Here is a 15802-nt window from a genome sequence, read left to right on the forward strand (position 1 = left end):
AGTCCGGAATTGCATAAAATGACTAATTCTAAGCAACTTTTGTTCTTCTATAGAGTTTCTTTATCTATGCTAATACTCATATTGGAGTGTGGACAGTACAGACAAAATATTAAAGTGATGTATGAAAAGTTAATTGATCTAAATTGTCCTTTACCTGTCAATTTAAACGAAATTCTTTTTCCAAAAAATAAGCAGACGTTAAAATGTCTTTACGAATATGTAACGTCCTGTAAATTTAAATTTTAAATGGGCTTAGATAATAAAATTAAAAATTGTAAAAATATCACACAAAATTGAAAAATGTATCCATTAATATATTATAACACCCTGTAAATTTAGATAATAAGTAGGCTTAGATATTAACTTAAAATTGTTATTGTAATTCCATACAAAAAAAAACAAATTGTCTGGCTAATTGGCTATGTCAAAGCCATTAATAAAAAAAAACTTTTGTTCTATAGTTTTTTCCCTAAGTCAATACTTTTCGAGTTATTTTCGAGTGAATATGTTCATTTTTAACAAAAACAAAACATGATTTTGGACGGTTTTTTGCCAATAACTCAAAAACTAAGTATCTTATCGAAAAAAACATTCTTAGTAAGTATATAGCGTATAAAAAAGTGAAAAAAATGGTGTTGTAGCTAATGAAAAGTAGGTTCTTCTTCGTCAAATCCCAAATCAAATATTTCAACGTGATTTCATCGATTTCAACCAATTTCATCGGTTCAAAGTGCTTATTTTTGAAAAGGCTGTAGTTAAAATGGCCTGCAGGAGTAACTGATCACGAGTTTATGCCAATTTTGAACAGCCATAGCATAACCAATTTTTGTCTAACAAGCAAACAAAAAATTCGAAATATTCAGAAAACAAAACGTACATTTTATTACTCTTTGAGACTTTTGGTATTACTAATAATTTTTAAGTTAATATGTATGTTTTGTTCTTGATCTTCTTATGTTTTCGCTTCTCTCCCTATCTAACAGACTTTTCCCTGATATTCGTCGGAGTATTTTCATCTCTGTTGTTTCTAGTAGTCGTCTCGTTTTATATGTGTCAGGTCTTCTCTCCGCCGTGTATGTCAATATAGGTCTAATTGCTGCTTTAAAGATTCTTGCTTTTGTGTCGTGTCTTAGGTGTTTGTTGTAAAAGTTCAAATATCACATAATATTCCGAGTAAATACAACAATGTAATGATGAACACGCTGCTGATATGAGCACATAGTAGAAATGTTAGGGTACAGAAAGTCTAATGCTTACAATCTTATTGAAGGTTTTTATTAAAACAGAGTTCAGGCGACCGGTTTCGGCGTTTACAGTTTATACGCCATCATAAGGCTCTTTAAGAAACTGAATAAGCTAAAATAGATAAGCTGTTAAAATTACAGTTGCCCCAGGTTAAGTTTTAGGTTTAAGTCTAACAACAGGTAACGAAAGTTTCACAATGGTGTTCCAACAGACCAGTACTACTCTGATGTTGTTTTAAAAGTAAAAGCTGAACACCTAGGCAACAAAGTCACATTATTCGATTGCTCATGCGAGTTTGAAATCAAGGAAGACACTTGGGTCCCAATGTTACAATCAAACATCAGATTGTACACTGTAATTTTCTTGTACTGATATGTAAGTACCAATAATATCATTGTTAATACTTTATATATCATATACTGACTAAAACAGTTAACATCAGAGTAGTACTGGTCTGTTGGAACACCATTGTGAAACTTTCTATTAACTTGTTACCTGTTGTTAGACTTAAACTTAAAACTTAACCTAGGGCAACTGTAATTTTAACAGCTTATTTATTTTAGCTTATTCAGTTTCTTAAAGGGCCTGATGATGGCGTATAAACTGTAAACGCCGAAACCGGTCGCCTGAAAACTGTTTTAATAAAAGCCTTCAATAAGATTGTGAACATTAGACTTTCTATACCCTAACATTTCTACAACAATAATAATAATAATGGAGTTTATTTGTAGCAAATAAATTGTACATATAAAATAAACTCAGTTCCTCACTGAAGTTGTATGTACAACATGTGAGTGAGGGTTAAATTTTGATTATAAAACAACACTAAATAATTTTAAAATTTACAAAAAGGAATCAAAAATAGTTTTTTTGCTCATCTGTCTTCAAATTTGGGCTCACCTTCTCACTGATTCAGTTACTGTTAAATTTTGTTTATTGGACCTACGAAAATCTCATAGAATTTTAAAAAAGGATTGCGAATAATTTGTGGTGGGACTCCTCTGGCGGGACTTCGTTTTCTATGAGAATTACCATGACTTTTGAATGTGTTTTATCCATTTTTACAATAAATTTTACGATTTAAACACTTAGAAGTGACGTTTCTGGAATTTGAATGAGCTTTTATATATAATATATAATATACAATGTAACTTTATAATAAGTTTACACCATTTAAAGGGTTTTCACCCAGATATTTTTAGTGGCTCAACTATGTGTATATACCTCGTAAGCGGCACTGACGATGAAATTGTCATTCCGAAAACGTTCTGTGATATAGTCCGAAAGGGTCTTTTTTAATATAAATATACCTTTTATGAAGGATTTAATAAATTTTTTTACTATTTACTATTAATTTTAATAATTGTATTAACCTTTGTTATGTTTGACACATTTAAAATCTTTGTTTAACTTACGTCTTTGGCAGGTTTTGAGCATGCTTCTTTGATAGCATCGTCTAATGTTCCCTGATAGAAGGCAGGATGGACAGGACCGTATCTTGTCGTAAACTGTTCTGCAAATGTTATACAGCCTACAATTTCATCTTCTACATCCTCTGGAACTAAAAAGAGAGTTTATTTCGATTTTAATCTATTCAGTATATACCATTGGAAGAATTAACTGACGTAATTGAAGCTGGCAATGACATAAGACGTTGGTATTTCACTGAGTCCTCTATGGTTCAAAATGATCATGGATGAAAGATGAAATAATAAAAAAAGTAAGAACTAAAAAAGGATACCAAATGGGAGAAAAACAACTTAAAATAAGCTGCTATGCAGACGATGCAATATACTAATATCTCAAAGTGAAGATGATTTACAACGTATGTTGCACCAATTTAATATACTCCAGGAAAATAAGCTAGAAATAGACCATGTTCGGGACAGTTAAAGATCCAGGCAGCTGACTACTTTTTTAGTTATTGTAGACCTATAGGAAGAAAAACTACCTGTTTCCTGCCTAGAGTTCGCGTACGTTTTTTAATTATTAACAATTTAGTGCAAAAATCACGATTTTTTCAAAAGCCCATTCAAAAGCTAAATAATTGACATAAAATTACAAAATTTAATTTTTTAGAACATTGAAAAACCTTCAAAATATCGATTTTTGAAAGTTAAAAAGTTAATTTGTTGCTACGTAAACTGCAAAATTAGTGAAAATCGTTATTTGTTACTATAATATTGTATAATAACTTTTACTACAACTACTTTAAAACTTAAGTGTTTCACTCAAAGTTGTGTATTGGGGTACTTAACAAATCCTCAAAATTTGAGACCGATCCTTTAATTAGTTTAAAAGTTATTCTATTTGTTAATCCCAGAAACCTTTATTTTGCAATAAAATAAGACAGAAAATAATGACGATAAGACAATTCTGCGTATGTCAAATGAAAGTAGAAAAGTGATACTATCAAAATGTACTAAAAAAAGATAAAAAAATTGTCTAATATAGTCAAAAATCCTAATGCCAAATTTTTGAAATTTTGTACTTTATAAACATTTTGAATACCTTTAAAAATATTGTCCGTAGAAAGAATCATTTTACATATTCAAAATGCTGGTATTTTACACAAATTTTTAAAAATGTAGTTCAATTGGTGACTGACTAGTCGTGGTAAGTGAAGAGGGAGCTGGGAGCCGACAAATGCACGAGTTCAAAAACTAAAAAAGGCAACTTAAAACTACTATCATTTTCTATATCTCGGGATCTACTGAATATATTTGGATCTTTCTTTTTTTAATTTGTATATAGTTTTTCTGTCCATTACAAGTATTCAATTTGTCTAGACATTTATTAATTAATAAACAATCTAATTTGTTTAAACAATTTAAAAAAAATAATTTTTTTCCCAAAAATCCATGTTTTTAATCCTACTATCATTATTAATCATAGAAAAAATTAAGGTATACTTTTATAACTAAATTATCTTCAATAAATTATTATCTAATAAAAATAATTTATTTATTAAAGTGTACCTTAACTTTTTCTATGATCATTAATGATACTATGATTAAAAAAAATGGATTTTTGTAAAAAAATATTTTTTCAAGAATTGTTTAATCAAATTAAGACTGTTTTTTAATTAAAAAATTTATAAACAAATTGCATATTTGTAATATACGTAGAAATTATATACAAATTAAAAAAAGGAAAGATAAAAATCCATCGAGTTGATCCGGAGATACAGAAAATTACCTTGAAATTGCTTTTTCGGTATTTTAACTCGGTGGATTTGTAAGTTCCCTCTAGTAACCGTTTGAACTACATTTTTGAAAAATCGTAGACGATGCTGCGAAGGTACAATGTTTATGCAATTTTTTAACAAAAAATACAAATCCCATTCTTTAAAATGGCATTAATGACATTCCTTAATTATTATAAACAAATTAGGTGTGAATTAAAAAAAAACACATGCTAACTTTGTCCCAAATAAACCCAGGCTAAATTTCTTTATTTGAAAATTAGTGTTAAAATACTAGCTTTTTGAATATACAAAAAGATTGTTTCTACAGATAATATTTTTAAAGTTATTCTAAATGTTTATAAACAACAAAATTTCAAAAATTTGGCATTAGGATTTTTGGCTATATTAATTATTTTTTTTATCTTTTCTTAATAAATTTTGATACTACCACTCTTCTACTTTCATATGTCATACTCAGAATTACCGTATGTTTATTATTTTCTGTCTTATGTTATTGCAAAATAAAGGTCTCTGGGATAAACAAATAGAATAACTTTTAAACTAATTAATGGATCGGTCTCAAATTTTGAGCGTTTCTTAAGTACCAAAATACCCAACTTTGGGTGAAACCCTAAAATTCTAGGTTAAATATAGTAAAAGTTATTAACAAAAATCGATTTTCATTTATTTTGCAATTTGGGAAGCAATGAATTGACTTTTTAACATTAAAAAATCGGCATTTTGAAGCTTTTTAAATGTTCTAAAAAACAAATTTTGTAATTTTATGTCAACTATTTAGCTTTTTAATGGGGTGCAAAAAATCGAAAAAATCGCGTTTTTTGCACTAAATTGTTAATAATTAAAAAACGGACGCGAACTCTAGGCAGGAAACAGGTAGGTTTTCTTCCTATAGGTCTACAATAACTATAAAAGTAGTCAGCTACCTGGATCTTTAAGTGTTCTGAGAAAATCCTTATTTCTCTGAACTAATATAACCGCCAGAAAATTGAAAGTGTTAATTTCCTCACAAACGACAAAATGTATGCTTTTAACAGATGTAAATTAGAGCTGGAGGGTCAGATAATACAACAAGTCATGGAGTTTAAATATCTAGGCATCACACTATCTAGCTACGGAATGCTCGAAACAGAAGTGGAAGGTCAAGAGAATAGAGCAAATAGAGCCAAAGGTTGCCTGAATGAAATAATATGGAGAAATAAAAATATCGGGAAAGATATGAAAGTCATTTACAAAAAAGTCAACAGGTCAATCATGACATATGCGGCAGAAACACGACCTGACACAGAGAGGACAAAAAGAATGCTAGAAACAGCAGAAATGAAAAACCTTCGAAAAATTGATGGTAAGACACTATGGGATAGAGCTAGAACTACAGATATACGACGGAGATGCAAGGTGGAGAACATTATAAATTGAATATACGCCAGTCAATGGGAGCAAGAATAGGATATTATTACCGACGAATTCTATCCTACTGCATGGATTTTAATGCAATTTTGGGAATAGCCTCTACTTATCTCCTAATTAAAAGTCTATCCTATGTCGATCTGCGCTTTTATCTTGGGGGTGGTTCCCACCCCTTCTCGGGGATAGAAAATTTTTTGGTTAAAGTAACCACGGAATTGGCTATTCTAAGTACAAACTGTTCTATACATTTTTTTGTAAACTCAATACTTTTTGAGTTATTCGTGGTTGAAAATTGGCCATTTTCATTGAAACATAACACCTTTTCGAACGGTTTTTTGAGAATCCCTTAAAAACTATGCATCTAACTAAAAAAACTGTATACATATAACATTTTTGTAGCTTATAAAAAACAGAGACTCGTTCCTTCATAAATCGTCTAGTTATAATAAAAAAAGAGATGTGGTAGGTGAAAAGAGTATGTTTTTTTAGTGTATGCTCAAATTGGTGTATTCAACTTGAAATAAGAGAGAATCGGTCGATTTTAGGTGTATAATGCTACACCAATTCCTTTTATAGTGCTTGAGAGGACCTTTAAAATGTGCTATATTAAAGGTCGATTACATTCAAACTACGCGAGATATGCTTCAAAAAAATTGATGATGATGAAATGTATTTTAAGAAAAAATGAGAACTATATTAAATATAGTTAATAACCCCCATCCACCAGAATTTAAATGCATCGTTTTCCTTCTACAATACCTTTTATCATAGTATTATTTCTATAAAAATAAAAATGTATACCATTTTTATTCATTCAGCAGCATTTCTCTCAAATGCAGCCTATGCAGTCTCTGATGAACCTCTAACAAGAGGTGAAATCGTCGATAAGAGTGCTGGCTGCACTCTCTGATCTGAGTAAAAATTAAGACAGTTTTGGTTTCGCACCGCAACTGAATGAATAAAAATGGTATACATTTTTATTTTTATATTAGTATTACTCCTATAGAGTACCTAGGTCCATTTTCCGTTGGAACTTTACCACGCTGCAGACGGGGGTTGTGAATTGCATAGTGTAGAATTCCTTCCCTTTAGTCTTCACTGCAGCATCCATTTGGCTTGCATATTGTAGAAGCCTTGGAGGTTGTCACCAGGAAATGGGCCAATAAAGTTTTTCAATTAAAAATCTTTTAAAAATATTTAATTTACAAATATTTTTATTAGGTTGAAAAACTTAGTCTTTTATTATTTCTATGTTCAAAAAGTTGAACGGGTTTAAAATGAATAATTTTTGAAAAAAAAATAAGATCAAATTCTAGAGCGCATTATAATTTTCTTATACGGGAATGCATATAAATTTTCACTTTGGAAAAAATCAAACAAGATAGACCTTTTCGTAATTTCATTAAGAAATGTTTAATAAACAATATATCAAAAAGTTCTACTCGAGAAGTGGGTGTTTCATTTTTTATTAAACAAATGAACTGCGACATTAGATGTTTTTTTAAATAACTCCGAAAATATAAATTTTAGAAAAAAACTGACTTGACCATTGAAAAATTCAGAGAATTTTACAAAAAAAACCCTGTATAAAGATTTTTCTAAAACTGAATCTGTAGCTTCTATAATTTTTTATTTATAACACTAAAGTCACCCTTCTTACAAACATTGGCGCACTGTAAACTAGCGTACGGAGAAGTGCAGGATTGAGCTATTTTAAGGTAATTCTTTAACTAATCGATCAAATGAAATTTTACGAATTGGACACGAAAGAAGAATAATTAAGCTATTTTATGGTTATAATAAAAAGAAATAAAATGTATGGGTATAAGTACGGTGTTGGCGGAAAGTGAGACTTACATGAATTTTGTTTAAAAATGATTTAACAATGTGTATCTAACTAATACAATTTTTCTTATAAAACTCTCAATTTTGCAAAACTTACCTTTCAAACATCTTCCTAGACGACGTTTCATTCAAAAAATCTCAAAAATTTATTTCAGATGATACGACGTCTCAAAAAATATAATTTTTGAAAACTTCGTAATTTTACGGAATAACCCCCACTTTAAGATGGCATTACTTAAGTTTGAACAGATTTATTACAGTTTTATAGCTACTTTTTTAAAGCTTAGGATGTGATCTTTAAAATTAACTAAATCATTTTACTTTAGATATGAAATAAACTATTTCTTTTTGAGAAAATTAAGAAAGGTAATAAAAATGTAACACAAAAACCGAAAATTACCAGTTAAAAAAATGTTTATACAAAGTGATCAAAACTTTTTTCTGTAAAACTTACCCAAAATACATTTAATAATAAGCTTCAACAATAATAAATGTTCAACCATTTTTTTTTAGCTCTTATACAGTATGTCTGCGTGACTTGGAACCTATTAATAACTTTTTTATTATCAATTTTACGAAAAAAAGTTATTCTTTATAAAATACTCTGCATGGTATATAATTTAAGATGCAATTATCAGATATTAGCAATTATCAGGTATGTCAAAAAATATGAATTGAACTTAAGAGTAAAGTACCTTTATATTTCACAATATCGAAAATTGTTATTAAGAACAGTTGTTTGGAATTAAAAAATATGTTTCAGTGTTCAATTACATCCTTCTAATTAAAATATTGTGAATAATAAAGGCATTTAACTCTTAAGAAAAAATTCATATTTTTTACATACCTCGTATAAAATTGAAAAAGTTTGATATATGATGGTTGTATCTTAGATTGTTGACCAGTTAATTAGAGCATTTGATGAAGAATAACTTTTTTTCGTAAAATTGATAATAAAATAGTTATCACAATTATTATTGTAATAAATGATGATTATTATAGTATCCGTAATTTGAGAAAAAATTGATTTTTTTTCGATTAGAATGATGTAATTGTATATTAAAACATAGTTTTTTAATTTGAAACAACTTTTCATAATAGCATTTTTTCATATTTTTGACATAACTCGTATAAAATTGATAAAATTTGATATCTGATGGTTGACTTTTAGATTTTTAACTATTCAGAGCATTTTATGAAAAATAACTTTTTTTCGTAAAATTGATAATAAAAAGTTTTCCATGTGGTTCCTGGCTACGCAGACATACTGTATATAAGAGCTTTTGTATAAGAATTTTCAATTTTTAATGCCATATTCGGGTTCAGCATAATAAAAGACAAAATAGAAGCATATTTAATCAAAGTAAAATGATGAATTCAACGATATTTTTAAAATTATTTTTATAAAACAATTATTATTGTTTAAACAATTAATAAACAATTAGGGGCCAAATCTGCGAGTAGAAATTTTTACTAGAACATGTATATAAACTAACAAAAAAAGTTTTAGAAAAATATAAGCTTGTTTGAATTTTTACGAAACAATGCATGTTTTCGTTCTAATTGCAGTCCCCTATTAAAAATCTTCCTTTTTCTCCATGTAACTTGAAAATGATAAGAGATACAGTAATGAAAAATAAAATGTTTATCTAAAAAAATAATAAAATGTTTATCTATGTTTATCATTTTCGAGTTACATGGAGAAAAAGAAAGATTTTTTAGAAAATTTAAAAACGCGCTCTATATTGATCTTATTTTTTTTAAAACCATTCATTTTAAACTAGTCCAACTTTTCAAACATAGAAATAACACTATAAAAAAGTATTGTAAAAGGAAAACGATGAGTTTAAATTCTGATGGATGAGGGGTTAAATATACTTCTCAGTTCTTCTTAAAATACATTAGTCATCAATTTTTTTTGCAGCAGATCTCGCTTAGTTTGAATATTTATAATCAACATTTAATATTGCTCATTTTAAAGGTCTTTTCAAGCACTACAAAAGGTGTTAGTATCATTATACACCTAAAATCGACCGTTTCTCTGTTATTTCAAGTTGAATACACCGATTTGAGCATGCACAAAAAACAAACACCTCTCTTCTCACAAACTCTTCTCACCTACCATATCTCTTTTTGTGTTATAACTAGAAAATTTATGAAGGAACGACTCTCTTTGTTTTTTATAAGCTACAAAAATATTTTATACAGTTTTCTTTTGCTAGATGCATAGTTTTTAAGGTATTCGCAAAAAACCGTCCGCAAAGGTGTCATTTTTCAATGAAAATCGTCAAATGTCAACCACGCATAACTCAAAAAGTATTGAGTTTTCAAAAAAAATTATGGAACAGTTTTTGTTTAGAATTAGGTTCACTAGCCACTTTCGTGGCTATTTCGACCAAAAAATTTTTCACCCCCGAGAAGGGGTGGGAACCATCCCCAAGATAAAAGCGCACGTCCGCATAGGGTAGACTTTGTTTCTTGAGCTATTCCCTACTTACTGTGAAAATAGCAAGTCAATCGATGTAGTAGGATGGAATTCGGAGCCAAATACCCTTATTGACTGCCCTAATAATAAACAGAAGGATAGAATGAAACTACCATAGCCGAATGACAACACATAGAGTAGTATGTTCCCCTCCCCAATAGGAAGACGATCAGTCGGAAGACTACGAAAACGTTGGAACGATAACATACATACTGGATGAAAAAACAGACGGAGTCATGTCTACACAAAAAAGAAGAAGCAGAAGTATATATTATCGGAAGTGAACATTCTCGTTTAAAAATTCATAACGTCACTGCTGAGACATACCGTACAAAAAACAATGAGTGAAATGGACTAAACTGTGCAACGTTGCAAGATTTATTTGCGGTGTCTTCATTTCTTGGAGTTTCTTAATAAAAGAGAAAATAAATATAATAAAATAATAACGTAATCTTCTATCCGTTAACATAAATATCGTAAATGTATAGTTGCTAACAAAGAAAGAAATATTTTAAAACAAACATACTTAATGGGTCTGTTCTTTTTGCATTTGCTCCTTCATTGTCAACAAAATACTCATCATCAACTGTAAAACTTTCGGAGGCATCTTCAAATTCGTCATCGTCACTGTCAATTTGAACCACGGGCATACTTTTTTTCTCTCTAACACTCTGTGTGCTTCGTCGCACTGATAGATCATGTTCAGGATAGCTAAAACATACACAAATTCGTATATTTTTGATTTACATAGAGTTTGATTCTCGTTTCTAAAGAATGTTTTGAATTTTAAGATTATAAAAAACATGTACTTGTTACTTGTTGTATATCGCATTTCTTAATGTCTGACACGTCAGTTTCTGCAATAATTGTACAAGTAAATACTAACTAACTATACATACCCCAGGCTGTGGGTATAAAAACGTGATATAATTCAGGAATTTTTGAAGCCTATCAGGTGTTGTAAAGGACGATGCCAGGAATAACTTATACCAGTGGCTCCCAACTTTTTATGTCTGGCGACCCACCTTCTGATGTTTTCTCATATTCGCGACCCATCCCTCACCCATGAATATAAAGAACACGGTCACTGTACGCTACTCAGCTAAGAGCCACGCCGCGACCCATCTGAAATCCGTCCGCGACCCACTAGTGGGTCGCGACCCACCGGTTGGGAAACGCTGACTTATACTAAAATGTAACCAAAAATTTCAGGACCTTTTTTATTTATGACGTTTTTCATTTGTTAAATTTGCAATTTTTAAAGATTTTTAATTTTGCAGCTTTGGATATTCATTTTAGAGAAAAACTTTTAAATAGAAAATTGTAGTGAATTAAAAAACTTACAATTTGAGCTATAACAAGTTTAATTTTGTTAATACGTTATTGCAAAACAGCCTGTGAAAGTTCCAAAACGGCCGTTTTTTGCAATTGCATTATTTATTGTAAAAATAACTTTTATTTATTTTTTAAGGCTTTAAAATGAAGATTTTTCAATACCAAACATAAAAAAAAATTATAGAGCCCGATTAATAAACTTGTTGCCTAGATATTATAACTTGTTTATCCCAAGGGGTCAAATGTCGAAGGCTATAACCTTTTGAAAAAAAAAAAATCGTAGAGAGTTAATCCAAGATCCACTCTCTTTCTAAAGACTTATATTTTCATATTTTGATGTAAATAAATGCGTAAAACATTTTTCAACCTCTTATTTCGGGCTTGAAAATAAGCGGTCAAATTTCCTTATAAACATTTAGAACTGAAGCCGCCCCTGTACATTCTATGAGTTTCTAACTTGCAGATTATTGTTGTTAATGACAAAATAAAAATTCAAAACAAAATAAAAATTTTCTACGGCCAATTGAAGCTGAGATAATTGCTTTTGTTTTCTTAAATCGTAGTGACTTTATTTATAACAATTAAGAAATTATTTCACAGTCATCAACTAAAGAAAGAAAGAAAATTATTTTAAACGAAAATTACATTTAATTATTAAAAATGATTTTTAAAATGTAATGGAGATTTATTTTTCTGTACGAATGCAACTTATAGTACATTGAATTACGGTTTTTGCTCCAAATTTTAAAGCACCGCTTGGATTGACTTGGAGTGAAATACCCAAAAAATTATGCAATTTTTGGAGAACACTCATTACAACTTTTTTAAAGTGTTTAAAAAAATATGTGAATACCTATCTGCTTTTTAAAAAAGTTTGTAGAATCAATAGTAAGCAAGTTACGCTCAAAACAAAGTTGGTCTCTTTTTTTTGGCCAAAAAAACTCGGGAAAGTCACCCCTAATTAGCATCAAAAATGAAATTAATCCTTTTTACTTCATAAGTTGTTTTACTCGTGTATGTGTCGTTTATGTCTGCAAGTTTCATTGGTTCTGTGGGACTGTGTATGCAAATTTAGAACAGCCATATTTTAACCAATTTTTGCCTTACAAAAAAAAAACAAAAAATCCAAAATACTCAGAAAAGCAAAAACTACATTTTGTTACTCTTTGTGATTTTTGGTCACACTAATAAATTTTAAGTTACTTATTTTGAAAAAAAAAAACATTTTTTTCAAAATTAAAACAGATTTACTTAAAAACCATTTTTTTAAATAAGCTCTTTGAACCGATAATACTTACAGATCATATAAATAATACATGAGCAAAGTAACTTGTGAAGCGGTAACGATTAATTGGATTTAAGATGGTAGTTAGCGGGTGATCTTCCCGAGTTTTTTTGATAAAAAAAAAGAGATCAACTTTATTTTGAGCGTAACTTGCTTACTTTTGGTACTAGAAACTTTTTTAAAAAACAAAAAATAATATTTTGTTAAAAACTTTAAAAAAGTTCTAGTGTTCTCCAAAAAGTGCATCAGTTTTTGGTTATTTCACTTTGAAATTTGACGGTTATGAACCCATTTTTCATTAGCTAGAACTTTGTTTCTGCTGGGTCTAGTGAGTTCATACGAATACCAGTTTTTTTAATTTTTAATGGGCTATAATATAGCCCATTAAAATTATTATTTTTTCTAAGAATGTTTTTTTCAATAAAGTATGTACTTACTTTTTGAGTTATTTGCCAAAAACGTGTTTTTTTCTTGTTGAAAATGAACGTATTTACTCGGAAATAACTCGAAAAGTATTAACTTAATAAGAAAATGTTGTAGAACAAAAGTTGCTTAGAATTTATTAACGTTTTATCCATTTCCTAACTTATTTTGAACGTATATTTTTTCACCCCTTTTAAGGGGTGAAAGTTATCCCCAGGGCAAAAGCACACAGAGGCCCAATACCATTTTTATTCTTTGATATGTTATCTATGTGTTTGCCAAATTTCAAGTCAATTCAAGCGGTGCTTTAAAATTTGGAGCAAAAACCGTGATTCAATGTACTATAAGTTGCTAACCTTTGCTAAGGGCAACCGACACAATAAATCACTTTCGTACAGAATAATATATTTCCACTACACTTTAAAAATCATTTTCAATAATTAAATGTAATTTTCGTTTAAAATAATTTTTATTTTAAGATAATATAGGTCTTTCGTTAGCCAATGACTGAAATAATTCCTTAATTGTTATAAATAAAGTCACTATGATTTAAGAAAACAAAAACAATTATCTCGGCTTCAGTTGGTCGTAGAAAATTTTTGTTTTGAATCTTTAATTTGTCTTCAGCAACAATAATCTGCAAGTTAGAAACTCATAGGATGTACAGAGGCGGCTTCAGTTCTAAATGTTTATAACGAAATTTGCCCCCTTATCAAACCCGAAATGAGGTTGAAAAATGTTTTACGCATTTATTTACATCAGAATATGAAAATACAAGTCTACAGAAGGAGAGTGGATCTTGAATTAACTCTCTATGATTTTTTTTTTCAAAAAGTTATAGCCTTCTATATTTGACCCCTTGGGATAAACAAGTTATAATATCTAAGCAACAAGTTTACCAATCGGGCTCTATATTTTTCTTACGTTTGGTATTGAAAGATCTTTATTTTAAAGCCTTAAAAAATAAATAAAAGTTATTTTTACAATAAATAATGCAATTGCAAAAAACGGCCATTTTGGACCTTTCGCAGGCTGTTTTGCAATAATGTATTAACAAAATTAAACTTGTTATAGCTCAAATTGTAGGTTTTTTAATTAATTACAATTTTCTATTTAAAAGTTTTTCTCTAAAATGAATATCCAAAGCTGCAAAATTAAAAATCTTTAAAAATTGCAAATTTAACAAATGAAAAGCGTCATAAATAAAAAAGCTCCTGAAATTTTTGGTTACATTTTAGTATAAGTTATTCCTGGCATCGTCCTTTATAATACCTGATAGGTTTCCAAAATTCCTTAATTATATCCTGAAATCGACCTATTTTTCACCCACAGCTTAGATTAACAAGTACCTACTACAATTCAATTCGAAGTGTCTGGTTACGCCTATTCCTGGTTTCTATTACGTACAAACCAAACGAATGATGAATGAAAGAAGACAACGGGAAAGTCTAAAAGTTGTACTTCCCTACCTGTTTATTCATTGTGGCCAAATTCCAACGAAAACTTGGTTCCGATACTCAGTTAGGAATAAAACTAATATAAAATAATTCGCTGTAAAACGAAATTAAGAGGCATTTTATATTTCAGTTTATTCAGAGGGGACCATAAACGCTGTTACGTATGTTTCACTCTCATTAGAGATCTTCAGATGGTGTATACAGGGTGGGGCATTAGTGTGACAAAGTCCAATTACTCGTTTGTCATAAGAGATACGAAAAAAGTTATTTAGGTAAAAGTTGGGGCACACATAGTATCATAATTTAACAATATTTTCAAATATACAGGGGCGTGCGTATTGGCAGGGTGACACAAACTTATGTTTTTTTTTTAAATGGAACTATGTATATTTTTACATTTTTGAATTCTCCTCAATGTTTCATTTCTTAAAATATATGGTTTTGTAATATTATACGAGGTAGTTTAAAAGTTAATTACGTTTTTTTGTTAATTTCGTAGCAACATCTACACCCTGTAGAATTGTAGTGACTTGACATCAAATGTTCTATTTATATTCAAACGATTTTTAATATAGTTTACTACTGTTTATCATTAACAGTATAGCGAAATGTTTAATTTTAGTATACAGGGTGGGTCGAAACTCGGAATAAGTATTTTCTGAGTTTTCTTAAATGGAACACCCTGTATTTTAGTATTGTAATGAAATGATATTTTATGGTACTTTTTTATTTCTTAAGCATTCCCTATACCCAAGTGCTTTAATTTGTAAGTTATTCGTGATTCTTTAAGTCAAACATTAATTGCAACAAAAATTACGTGAAATTTTATTAGGTGGCCTTGAAAATATCCAATCAAAAATAATTTGTCGAAAAAAATACCTACATAATAATCTAGCCTGATCCTTAATTTATTAATATTTCGATAAATCCAAATACATTCGTATTAGTTAAGGTTGTTGGTGCTTAAAATATTAATCAACAAAATTCTCCCTAGTTGGCTATGACACAAAATTTGCTTAAACATTTGACATTATACTATTTATATAGTTCCAGTTGATTTGCTCCCATTACTAATATTAATTTTTCTATGAAGAACTGATTAAAATGACTTT

The 15802-nt window shown here is 29.3% G+C and overlaps 1 protein-coding gene across 1 annotated transcript in view; it reads right to left on the reverse strand.

Annotated features, from left to right (window-relative positions):
• LOC126889466 (FAS-associated factor 1) overlaps positions 1-15802 on the reverse strand; it is a 185847-nt gene that overhangs the window by 70556 nt on the left and 99489 nt on the right. The window contains exons 6-7 of the mRNA XM_050657784.1: positions 10717-10901; positions 2661-2806 (exon numbers count right to left, since the gene is read on the reverse strand). Coding sequence (XP_050513741.1) covers positions 2661-2806; positions 10717-10901 — 331 coding nt within the window. The remainder of the gene's footprint in view (positions 1-2660; positions 2807-10716; positions 10902-15802) is intronic.

The sequence above is a fragment of the Diabrotica virgifera genome, chromosome 8 (assembly GCF_917563875.1).
Source record: "Diabrotica virgifera virgifera chromosome 8, PGI_DIABVI_V3a".
In the NCBI taxonomy this organism is placed as follows: Eukaryota; Metazoa; Arthropoda; class Insecta; order Coleoptera; family Chrysomelidae; genus Diabrotica; species Diabrotica virgifera.